Here is a 12,695-nt window from a genome sequence, read left to right as displayed (position 1 = left end):
TGATGGTCCGGGGAGATCGGAGCCTTGAAAGGATCTGTCGCCCCTTCGTTATAGAAAGTAAAATCCAAAATGTAAAATAATAAGAGTTTTTGGCCTGAATAGCAGACCCGTCCGTGTGCCTCCTACGGACACTAAGCAAGAACTGGTTAGCTGAGAGCCAGCAGGAGGGTGTATACTGCAGGGGAGGAGATCACTTTCTCTGTATCACTTAGTGTCAGCCTCCTAGTGGCAGCAGCATACACCCACGGTCTGTGCCCCCCAATGAGGCGAAAGAGAAAATTACAGTTATTGTAAATTCTATAGGAATTTATTAACCATTTCTTCATTGAATCCTTTAGTTTCTCTGGAGGATAGTTGCCACGGCCGCTCATCACGCTTGTCGTAGTAATATACCATTCACTGTCTAATCAGTAGTCGCTTCTATCCCCATTCATCCCAACTACAAATCCCAGTACCCAGGGAATTATCCAGTCTGCAACAACTGGGCGAGCAGCACAGAACGTCTCTGTGGACGTTTCCTTTTTCTCCTCTGACACTGCTGGCCAATTAAAACATGGCCACACCCATACAAAAGATCTGTAGTAAAAGCCCAATTGGCTGAAGGGAAAATTTGAATGTTTATCACTAGGGATGCAGTTTGGAAGGGCGGAGAAGAAAAAGAAAAACTGTTCCAGGATTAGTGGAGCCAAACAAATTGGAAGATTAAATTAAAGTCCACTTAAAGGTCCTCCTTAAAGGGGTTGCAAGGTGAAAGTTATCACCTCTAACCACATGAGAGGTGATGATTTATAGATCGATGAGGGTCTGACTCTGCTGGGGGGACACCATGTTATTCATTCTCTATGGGAAGGATCGAGCAGTGCGCTCGGTACTCCCATAGGGAATGGAGTGGGGCTAGAGTAAGCACACTGCGGCTTCAGTTTCATGGGGATTAAAGTGTCCCATTCTGCTGATAGTAGGGTTCCCAGAAGTCAAACCCCCCAATCTATAAGTTATCAGTTATAGATAAGTGAAAATTTAAAGGGATATTGCGGTCAAAGTTAAACCTGTCCCTTCCATTTCCACCTGTTGGAAAGAGTCGGGAGGCCCCAATCTAATATATAAAGCTGAATGTGTGTGTGTATGTATGTGTGTGTGTGTGTATGTGTATATGTCAGGGATTGGCATCTGCACCGTCGCAGCTACAGCCACAAAATTTTGCACAGTCACACATCTGGACCCCGAGAGCGTCATAGGCTATGTTGTGAGGCGAAATTTTAACCCCGCGCGTTCCAATTCACCAAACAATTTTGCCCCTATCTACATAATGGGGAAAAAGTGAAAGGAAAAGTGTTGGAGGCAAATTGACAGCTGCCAGATGTGAACAAGGGGGACTTAAAGAACAAGAGCAACGGCGCCAAAGAGTATATACCGTACAATTGCTAAGGTGGGGCCCCGACATGGGATACTCACCACACACGGGGATGTAAACACACACACAAAATGCGCCACACACTACCACGTGCTTGAACACATATACCACCCTCAGCACACATTTCACCACACATACACCAACCTCGCCACATAAAAGTCGAAACACAAAAGTCGCCGCTCAAAACTCGCCACACGCAAAACTCGCCACATGCAAAACTAGGCTCACGCAAAACTCGCCACACGTGCAAAACTCACCTCATGGAAAACTCGCCACACGCAAAACTTGCACACACGGAAAAATTGCCACATGTACAAAAGTCGCAACACATGCAAAAGTTGACTCACACAAAACTTGCACGTACTCAAAAAGCACCACACATAAAACTTGCCACGCGCAAAACTCGCCATGCACAAAACTTGCTGCACACAACTTGCTACACTAACCTGTCACATGCAACTCGACACAAAAAGTTGCTACACGCATGTCGCCACACAAAACTCATCTCACAAAAGTCGCTACATGTATGTCACCACACGCAACTCAACACACACAACTTGACACATGAAACTCGCCCTAAAACACACACAAGTCTGGTATTATCCTTCAAAAATAAAAATCGGATTAATAAGCAGACAAACTACAAGAGCAACAACTGTACCATATAGGAAATACGCCAGCTGTCAGTCACATGACCTGTCTATTATGTGTATGTGTGAGCTAATATATACTGCCAGGGGGAGGGCTTCCTGTTGGCTGGGGATTTATCAGGCTGCCAATTTAGCTTACAAATACTGAGGTAAAAATACTGAGCAAATAATGTGTGAATGCGGTCTAATACAGGAGGAGATGACATACAGATATATACTATATACAGGAGGAGATGACACAGGTATATACTATATACAGGAGGAGATGACACACAGGTATATACTATATACAGGGGAGATGACACACACATATATAATATATACAGGGGAGATGACACACATATATACTATATACAGGGGAGATGACACACGTATATACTATATACAGGGGAGATGACACACAGGTATATACTATATACAGGGGAGATGACACACAGGTATAAACTATATACAGGGGAGATGACACAGATATATACTATATACAGGAGATGACAGACAGGTATATACTATATACAGGGGAGATGACACACGTATATATTATATACAGGAGGAGATGACACAGATATATACTATATACAGGAGCAGATGACACAGGTACATACTATATACAGGAGGAGATGACATACAGGTACATACTATATACAGGAGGAGATGACAGGTATATACTATATACAGGAGCAGATGACACACAGGTATATACTATATACAGGAGGAGATGACACAGGTACATACTATATACAGGAGGAGATGACACAGGTATATATTGTAAAAAGAGGAGATGACATAGGTATATAGAGGAGGAGATGACATACAGCAGGTATATACTGTATAAAAGAGGAGATGACATATAGGTATATAGAGGAGGAGATGACATACAGCAGGTATATACTATATACAGGGGAGATGACATATAGGTATATACTATATACAGGAGATGACATACAGGTATATACTATATACAGGAGGAGATGACACAGGTATATACTATATACAGGAGCAGATGACACACAGGTATATACTATATACAGGAGGAGATGACACATGTATATACTATATACAGGAGGAGATGACATACAGGTATATATTGTAAAAAGAGGAGATGACATAGGTATATAGAGGAGGAGATGACATACAGCAGGTATATACTATATACAGGGGAGATGACATACAGGTATATACTGTATAAAAGAGGAGATGACATATAGGTATATAGAGAAGGAGATGACATACAGCAGGTATATACTATATACAGGGGAGATGACATACAGGTATATACTATATACAGGAGATGACATACAGGTATATACTATATATAGGAGGAGATGACATAGAGGTATGTAGTATATACAGGAGGAGATGACACATAGGTATATACAATATACAGGAGGAGATGTGTTGTGAATTCTGCTCTTGGGTTCCCTCCAGTGGTTGTTGGTGGGAATGCAGTTGTCTCTGACTCGCAGTCCTGGCCAGGTGTATCGGATAATTACAATTCTGACTGGGATATTTAGGTGTGCTGGATTCATTAGCCCTTGCCAGTTGTCAATGTTTCTTTGGAAATATTGGTTCTCTGCCTGGCCTCACCTGCTTAGCTGCCAATTTCAGCAAAGATAAGTGTTTTGTTTTTGTATCTGTGGCACACTGCTGTGTGCTTGTTTCAGTTTATTCCTGCTCTGTTTGTAGGATTCACTGGAGTTGTAGATATACGCTCCTACATCTTTAATTAGATGTAGGAAGTTTTTGTATATCCTGCTGTGGATTTTTTGAAGGGTTTTAATACTGACCGCACAGAACTCTGTCCTATCCTGTCCTATCTAGCTAGAGTGGCCTCCTGTGCTAAATCCTGTTTTTTCTGCCTGTGTATGTTTTTTCCTCTCTGACTCACCGCCAATATTTGTGGGGGGCTGTCTATCCTTTGGGGATTTTCTCTGAGGCAAGATAGTATTCCGATTTCCATCTTTAGGGGAATTTAGTCCTCAGGCTGTGACGAGGTGTCTAGGTGTGTTAGGTACACTCCACGGCTACTTCTATTTGCAGTGTTAAGTTCAGGGTTGCGATCAGTATAGTGGCCACTTTCTCCAGTGAAAGTTCTCATGCAGCTCCAAGGTCACCGGATCATAACAGAGATGACATACAGCAGGTGTATACTATTTACAGGGGAGATGACATACAGGTATATACTATATACAGGAGATGACATACAGGTGTATACTATATATAAGGGAGATGACAAAAATGTATATACTGAGGGGAAAATGAGAGGTGTGAGGTGAAAATGAGGGGTGTGAGGTGAAAATGAAAAGGTGTGAGAGGAGTGAGGGAAAATAGTGGAGTGATCGGAAAATGACAGATGTTCGGGGGGAATGAGAGGAGTGAGGGGGAAAATAAGAGAAGTGAGGTGCTATAACTAACCACAGATATTTACTATGCCCAGGCAACGCCGGGCTCTTCAGCTAGTACTTTAGTCAGCCTGTCCTGCTGAAAAACATTTTCCCTAATGTGTATGTAGCTTTTACGCCCATAGATATTAGATAATTGTGGGCACAGACTAGATCTTCTAGATCAATCTAATCACGGATGGAAGTTAAAAAAAAAAAAAAAGTTCCAACAAGGCTGGATTTATTCGATCTTTCTCCTTGCTTGAGCCTTTGTTTTCCCCGGAGATCAGTGGAATCAGAAGAATCTGGCAGCTGCTTATCCCCCTTCTGTTCAAATCACTTTTTTTTTGGCTGAGCAAGACATGAATGTTAGCGAGTCGGATTGCTGTGGGCCGGCCTAAGACAAAGGCGGAAATATGACACTGAAGACAAAAACATCTGTAAACTCCAAGTTAACTACTGGTTTTGCAGAGAACACGTCAGACCATGTTTATTCCCGATCTCCTGGGCTATTAAAACGTTAAAAAAAGGCACAAAAACAGAGTCCGTGTAAAGCGAATGTTAGGACGAGGTGCGGCAACTAGGAAGAAGGGAATGTACATGTGTCTCTCGCCTGCCAGGGGTTTAATCAGCGACAACCTAGCTCTGTAATTGAATGTGTGGTCTAATGTTATGGAAACAGCATGTTTCATCACAATCCGCACAGATGTTTTCCATTATGGACGCATGTATGGTTTGGCGACATTATTGAAAAGTTGCCAGAACCAAATGAAGAATGAATAAATTACCTCTTAAATCAGGGAGTGCTCGCAGACAGGCGACTGTCATGTACTATGAGTAATTAATGTATGAATAATTCATCATTGCGGCTTGTTATGGGAGCCCGAATGAATTGCATGGGTATTAACCCATTAGTTTTCCAGAATTGCACACGTTACAGTCAGCAGATTTATTATATGTCACTTGATACACGGCAGTGTTTAGACATCTGTGTTTGTCATCTGTGCGCTGTAAGTGCAGCCCACGGACAGCACAGATGCATTATAGTCAATGGGGCCACTTACACGTGCGATCCGTTTTTCGCAGACCAGACACTTGGCAAGTGCTCCCATCAGCCGAAACCTGCTGTCGCTAATTACAGTGAGCACAAGGCTGGCTGTAATGTCAAAAATGGGGGGGACCCCATGCCGATTTTTCTAAGCCTGGAGTTATGATGCTAATTGCCCAAGAGTTGGAGGTTACTATACGCCATTGTGTGGAGAAAAAAAGACAATCTACCACCTACTGGTAGATCTGTCCTAACGTGGTTTGTCTTCCATTTTAAATGGGCGTTTTCCGAAAATGAACCTTTTTGTTTGGTATCTTTATTGGCTCAGCGGTCCTGGTTTCTAAAATCCTTTCTCTTATTAAAAACGGGCTTCCGGAATGCGCTCCTATAAAATGGAAAATAATTATTAGGGAACCCCTTTTTTCCTCTCACCCGCTTTGGTCAGGATTTCATCTAGTTTTGTACCAAACAGGGTGTACCAACCCTGGCATGGAAGACCACATAGCTTTGATTTTGTTTGGGCGTCTCCTTTCCAACCCTTTAGCCAAAGGGCTTGACGTGCCGCATTGGTTAGGCCCATTGATTTGGCTGCTAACCGAAAAGAGTCCGCAGATGAATCCGCCAGAAATGTTGTAGCGCCTCTGATCAGGGGTAAAGAAGAGATTAACTTATCTCTGGAGAGGCCGCCTTTTAGACCTTCTTCTAGGTCATTAAGCCAGCCTAACATGGACGTTGCCGTACATGTAGCTGATATAGCCGGTTTAAATGCCCATGTACATGATTCCTAGAGAGTCGGCTTTGCGATCCAGTGGGTCTTGTAGGGAACCAGAATCCTCTACTGGAAGTAAGGATTTTTTGGATGTGGACGCTACTGCCGCATCTACTTTCAGGGCTTTAAGCCGAGTAGACATGTCCTTGTCGTTAAAGGGATAACGCCTCTTTGAAAATGAGGGCAACCCTTTTTGCCCTTGGTTCTCCCATTCTTTTTTAACTAAATTTTTGATTGCTGTTATTACTGGAAAGGTTGGCGTTTTCCTTTCAGACAATCCTGCGAACATTATATCCTGTGGTGTTTTGGGGTCTTTGGTGTCCTTAATTCCCATGGTGTCACAGACAGATTTAACAAGATTATTAATGTTTTCTGTTGGAAAGCACGTATCTTGTTCACCTTCCGAGGAAATATATTTCTGGGAAATATCCGTATCTCTATCTTCGTTATCAGTAGACAGTCAGATTTTGGTGAATTATACTTCCTGCTTTTACTTTCAGGAATACTGTCTGAACTACGTAAGGCTCGCAATTCGTCCCTGATCATTTGTCTGATGTCATCTGATCTTACTGAGGATTCCTCACGTAAAGTGGTTTCAATGCAAGTGTAACACATTCTCTTTGTATGACTATCCGGAAGGGGCTGGGTACATAAAGCACATTGTTTGTGTTTTGATTTTTGCCTAGGGTGCATAGAAAAAAAGAGGGGGCAACCATGAGCTTAATAGGGTGGGATATACACTCAGGAGAGGAGGAGATGAAGGCACAGGCTGAGAAGTGGATCGGCCGGATCTTTTCTCCTTAGTGCTTCTTGTGGAGGATCTGCTCTGCTTGGATCGTCCGCTGCTTGTACGGCTGCCAAGTACGTTGGCTGTGTCTTCTAACTAAGGCACCGCTGAATCCTGAGGTGATGCCATGCTTGGGGTATCAGCGCCGGCGTCCTTTTACACTGGAGGCCGCCATTTTCTTCCTGTTGTACCCGGAAGTCTTTGTCACTTCCGGCTCGCGGCCATCTTGTGTGCACTTGCGCCCTACCTGCTTGCCGGCGCCATCCTCCCTCCCTCACCCCGAAAGCTTTTGTGTCACTTCTGGGGTAACAGACACCGGGGCCAACACAATCGCGCGTATGTCCGCTGAGAGCGGTGTCGCGCTCCTCTGAGTGCGTTATGCCCTCCGCAGGCCAGCTGAAGCGTCCTCCAACTCCTCCGTGAGCCAGGCGACTCCCCGATCCTGGCCTCACGGTGCCTACCAGCAGAGGGGGGAGCTGAAGACAGGACCCCCGACCCTGCTTCCAGCACTGGAGCCCCTGCCGTCCTCTAAGGTAAACCACACAAGCGGCGTCCAGGCGAGGTATCCTCTTCTCCACGGGTTCCCTTATGAACAGGAAACCAACTGTGGGAGCGAGGGGGACCGCCACTTTTATCTCTCCATAGGGTTTCCTGTTCCTAGGGGCAGATCCCCTCTCTCAAGTGCGTGCTGTCGTGGCAAAGAGAAAAAACAGCTACCGGTAAGTAACGTTGATGTTTTCCCTTCACCCATGACAGCACACCTGAGAGATTTTCGGTGAAATGAAAACACCTTAGGGAGGTAAAACCGCTTGCAGCACCCTTCTACCAAAGGTCAAGTCAGCAGAGGAGGATAGATTCAGTCTGTAGTGCTTAAAGAAGGTAGATGGTGAGGACCAGGTAGCAGCCTTACAGATCTGATCAATCCATACCTCCGCCTTTTCTGCCTAGGACGTAGCCACAGCTCTGATGAAGGGAGTCTTGACGCCTTCAAGAACCGGAGCGCCACTCAAAGAGTAGGATAGACTAATGGCCTCCCTGATTCATCTGGCAATGGTACCTTTAGATACCCCGTAACCTTTTCTGTTACCCTGGAAGACTTTGAATTGGAACTGATCTTTCCTCCACAGACTAGTCATAGACATGTATTCGAACATGGACCTTTTCACGTCTAAAGTATGGAATTTTTCCTCTCCTGGATTTTTAGGGTTATCACAGAAGGAGGATAAGGTGATTTCCTGGCTCCTATGAAATTTAAGAACTACCTTGGGGAGATAAGCCGGATCCGGTCTTAGAACAACCCTGTCCTCATACACTTGGGTGTGGGGGGGATAAAGACAGTGCTTGTATGTCACTTACCCTACGGGCTGATGTTAAGGCCACTAGCAACACCGTTTTAAGCGTGAGGAATTTCACAGATAACTCCTGTAAGGGCTCAAATGGTTCCCTAGTTAGCGTCTCTAAAACTAAGTTCAGGTCACATGGAGGAATTTTCGGAATTATAACTACAGGATTTAATAGATCTACTACAGGATTTAATAAATCGGGACACCCATCTATTGGATGCTAGGTTACAATTATACAAGGCACCAAAGGCAGACACCTGTACCTTGAGAGTATTAGTTGCTAACCCTAGTTGCAATCCCGACTGTAGAAATTGTAGAATAGCCCCCACAGGAAGCTTCATCCCCCAAGGGCTGTCCTAAAAACTCATGGAATTTCTTCCATATTCTACCATAGATCCTTGATGTAATTGGCTTTCTACTTTTCAACAGGGTGGAGACTAGCCCTGGTGAGAACCCCTGCTGACTCAGTAATGCCCTCTTAAATTCCATGCTGCCAGATTAAAGCCCTTCACTGAGAGTGGTACACTGGTCCCTGGGTAAGCATGTCCGGGAGCTCTGGTAGAATCCATGGATCGGTAACAGACATCCACCTTAAAAGGGAGAACCATGGTCTCCTCAGCCAAAATGGAGCAATGAGAATCACTCTCGTCTGAAGCTCTCTGATCTGACGACCGCTGGAATCATCGCTATCGGGGGAAACACGTAGGCCATACAGAACTGCCAAGGTATCTGAAGAGTGTCTACTGCGAATGGATTCTCCTTGGGTTTAATGAGCAGAAGTTCTTCACTTTCCTTGTCCTCTAGTTTTAGACCAAAGAGAAAGTAACTGTCACATGGGATGGATCAGAGTCTATTTTTCAAAGGCAGGTCTCCCGGAGACCCTTTTAGCCACAAGGCCCTTCTAGCCACGTTGGATAGGCATGCCGCCCTAGCCGCCAACCTCAGAGTCTGCTAGAAAGGCCGCTGCTCCTTGCAACAGAGTCATATTGGCCAAGATTTCATCTCTTGGAACCTTAGTCTTCAGTTGTTCATCTGTTGCAGCCAGACTATGAGGGAGCGGGCAGCACACATCCAAACTATTACCGGCTTCATACCCCCGGCGGATGCCTCCCAGGTGTGCCTCAGGAAACCATCTGCTGTCTTATCTAATGGGTCTCTAAGCGTGCCGGAGTCCTCCAAGGGCAGAGACGATCTTTTAGAGGATTTTGCCACTGCCCCGTCGATCTTAGGGATTTTATCCCAACCCTCCGAGTCCTTCTCCTCAAAGGGGTACCTCCTTTAGGAAGATGAGGGCAGGCTACCAGACGTCTCCGGCTTCTTCCACTGGAAAGGTGCGCTTCCTTTTTTCCTCCAGACCCCCAAACACAACATTCTCTAAGGATTTAAGTGCTCTTTCCTCCTTTAGGCCCATTGTTGACCTGATTGCCCTAACTAGTCTATCTGTATCCTCGGCCAGAAAGCAGGGTCGGCGGCCTACATCACTGTCCAAGGAGGAAGTGGACGGGTGGTGGGAGTTTGAGGAGGGGGACAGGGATTCCACATGATATTCTCCACCGGATTGCGAGGCCTCTGAATCCTCGACAAGCCCCCAAGCACTCTTGCTTCCCTTCTTTAATGCTGATTTTAAAGAACCTTTCACCTCCGCCCTGATTATGGCCCTAAGGCTTGTGGCGAAGCCGGGAGTCTCTTCCTGTATTGTTTTCTGTATGCAGTCAGCGCAGAGATCCTTCTGTCACTGAACTGCCAGCGGAGTTTTACAAAGGGCACACTCTTTATTCTTTGTCTTGGCGCTAGCCTTCCTAGGCCCCTAGTGATTAAACAGAAAACAGCCCCTATTAAAAACAAAGGTAACATTATCGTAGATCACTCACCACCCGCGGTCAAACCAAGGGTACCGGATTCGGAGGCTGATCAGGGGTACGAACCACGTCCCTCCTGGACCCCGAGGAGTCCCGTGATCTCTGGTCGGGACAGCTGCCACTGGAGCGGCTGCGCCCAAGCTGGTGACCAGGCACAGCCGGTGAATGCTCCTGCTGATTGGGCTGCTGCTGTCCACTGTGATCCTCCATGATGGGGAGCTTTGGACACGAGAACCTCTTCTGTGGTCATTTCTCCTTATAAGAGGGATCCACTACTCTTCCTGTCTCCTCCGGTGCCCAATCAATGCCCCTCCAGCCGCCCTGTCGGACGCGCCAAGTATCCACGCGTCTCGGCCGGCTTTCTTCGCCATGGGCGCCATCTTGGCCCCCGGTGCACACCACCTGACGTCACCCAGGCTAGCCCTTTCCCAGCGTTCCCATTATGGAGCGGCGGTCAGGAGGCAGAGCGGTTCGGAGGCCGCAGAAGAGTCGCTTGGCCCATGACTGCGCCGCCCCACGCCCGCACGTACGTCGAGGCCCCACAGGACATCGCTTCCACCACCTGAAAGCCGGGATACAGGCGCTCTGCCTGTTCTTCTAGAGCCGGGACAGGTGTAGGTGAGTAACTGGATAAACCTTCAACCCACCCCGGGTTTCAGCACGAGGGTCCCCGTCAGGACAGGAAACCCAACCGAAGCAAGGGAGGTACCGCCATTTTATTTCAGTAGATTTCCTGCACTGGCTGGGCGGATCCCTCTCTCAGGTGTACTGTCATGGGTGAAGGGAAAACAGGAGATTTTTAATTCTGTAGTTTACAGCTTCTTGTGAAGGTTGTGGCCACCTTGCAGTCCCAGAATGGCTGGTTTTGTAGGAAAGGAGCAAATGCCGCTTGCAGGCTTCATGCTGTATAACCTGCTGGTGACACTCTTCAGCCAGCCAGATTACTGAACCCAACCCTGCCTTGGGCCCCTGTCCTGAAGAGACCAAGTTGCCACTGTTTGCAGAATGGGAGTGCGCTCAGGTCGGACCAGTGGTGCAGCCATGCCATTGGTCTGAACAAGCAATCTCCACTTGCCAAAGAGGAAAGCTAGAAGGTAGCGGAGCGGTGAGATCCGAAAAAGAAAATCATAGAACAACCCTTTGCTCTATTATTATATAACAACCCTCGTGATCCGAACGCTACAGCCTCATAACGATGTTGAACTCGGGTCATGTGACCTGCCGCCAGTCCAAATTTTGCGGTCAGTATCTGGACCATGAATGTTGGATGTGTGAAACATTGCTGAAGGGATAAGGGCTGTATGTTTCAGACAGCCGTACCTGTATATCAGTTTTGACAGGACTGGGTGTACGAGGTGGTGGATCCGGACTTGAGGTCCTATGGGACGTCACCGGGCTGTCACTGGTAATGCTGTCTATATCAACGCAAGGTAACACCTGGAAGAAAAAAAAAGTGCTATGAGAAGCATCATTTATGTTATATGGACCATTACTCCCAAGTGGATAGATTGTAATTATCGTCATCCAGATGACGGACACCACTACAGGACCTCAGAATCATGGCTGCCATTACCAACACAGTGTTCACTTGACCGCTGCTCACAATCATCACATGTAGTCATCATCGGAGATATAAAAAAAACATGCATGCTACAAAACCATGTGGTATGTGACACGTACCTGCACACTAAGCTGTGGGGGATCCTTCTTCTCAGACTTTATCTCAACCACAGCGATGTTGGGTTTCACAACCTCCACCGCAGGCTTCGGTGGCATTGGTGGAATGGAAATGTTCACTACAGGCTGCGGATGGGCAAGGATGACAGCGGATGGTAATGGAGTAGCCCTCCCAAACCGCGGTCTCCCTGCAGTAAATCAATATAAATAATGAGCACACCTCTGCAGCTGGTTGCCTGTTCCTGCGCTCCTCTGAAGGTTGAGGTGCAAAGCCGTCGATGATGGCAGCAGAGAGCACACAGTCCGGACGAACGACACAACCATGACGCTAATCCGGACTGTCAGTCTTTAAGAGTGCAACCTTTTATCCCCCCGCCCCCCTTCACAGAAGCAGAAGAGGGGTGCCCTGCTGAAGAAAGAAAATAAGACCCCTCCTTCCTTTTAACTATTTGCCTGCTACGGCCTCTGTGATTCACTGAACATAAACTGCAGAAAGAGTTAACAGTGAATCTGTCAGGGAACTCTATCTGACTGCAGGGTTTCTAATGTTTGTTTTCTGATCCTAATATACTCTAAGCTGATATATATGACCACATCAAAGATGAGCTGAAAAATGAGGTTGTCGTAAATCCACTTAGATCAGGAGAAGTTTTGAAAAATAAAGATCAGAATTAAATCTTTAGAATACTGGTAACACTCTGTTTTGTACAGTTATACATAGAGGATGTAGAAGCCAAAGAGTTGTACATTTTTAATGGAACCCTACTACAAAA

General features: G+C 46.2%; 1 protein-coding gene across 2 annotated transcripts in view; it reads right to left on the bottom strand.

Annotated features, from left to right (window-relative positions):
- Positions 1–12,695, bottom strand: part of KIAA0586 (KIAA0586 ortholog) — a 234,614-nt gene that overhangs the window by 139,356 nt on the left and 82,563 nt on the right. For both annotated transcript variants that reach the window (XM_069733299.1, XM_069733306.1), the window contains 2 exons: positions 11,926–12,110; positions 11,566–11,682 (listed from right to left, as the gene is read on the bottom strand). In XM_069733299.1, the coding sequence (XP_069589400.1) occupies positions 11,566–11,682; positions 11,926–12,110 (302 nt within the window). The remainder of the gene's footprint in view (positions 1–11,565; positions 11,683–11,925; positions 12,111–12,695) is intronic.

Source organism: Ranitomeya imitator, chromosome 1, assembly GCF_032444005.1.
Source record: "Ranitomeya imitator isolate aRanImi1 chromosome 1, aRanImi1.pri, whole genome shotgun sequence".
Lineage (NCBI taxonomy): Eukaryota > Metazoa > Chordata > Amphibia > Anura > Dendrobatidae > Ranitomeya > Ranitomeya imitator.
Note: the sequence above shows the minus strand (reverse complement) of the source record. Positions and strands in the feature narration are given on the sequence as shown.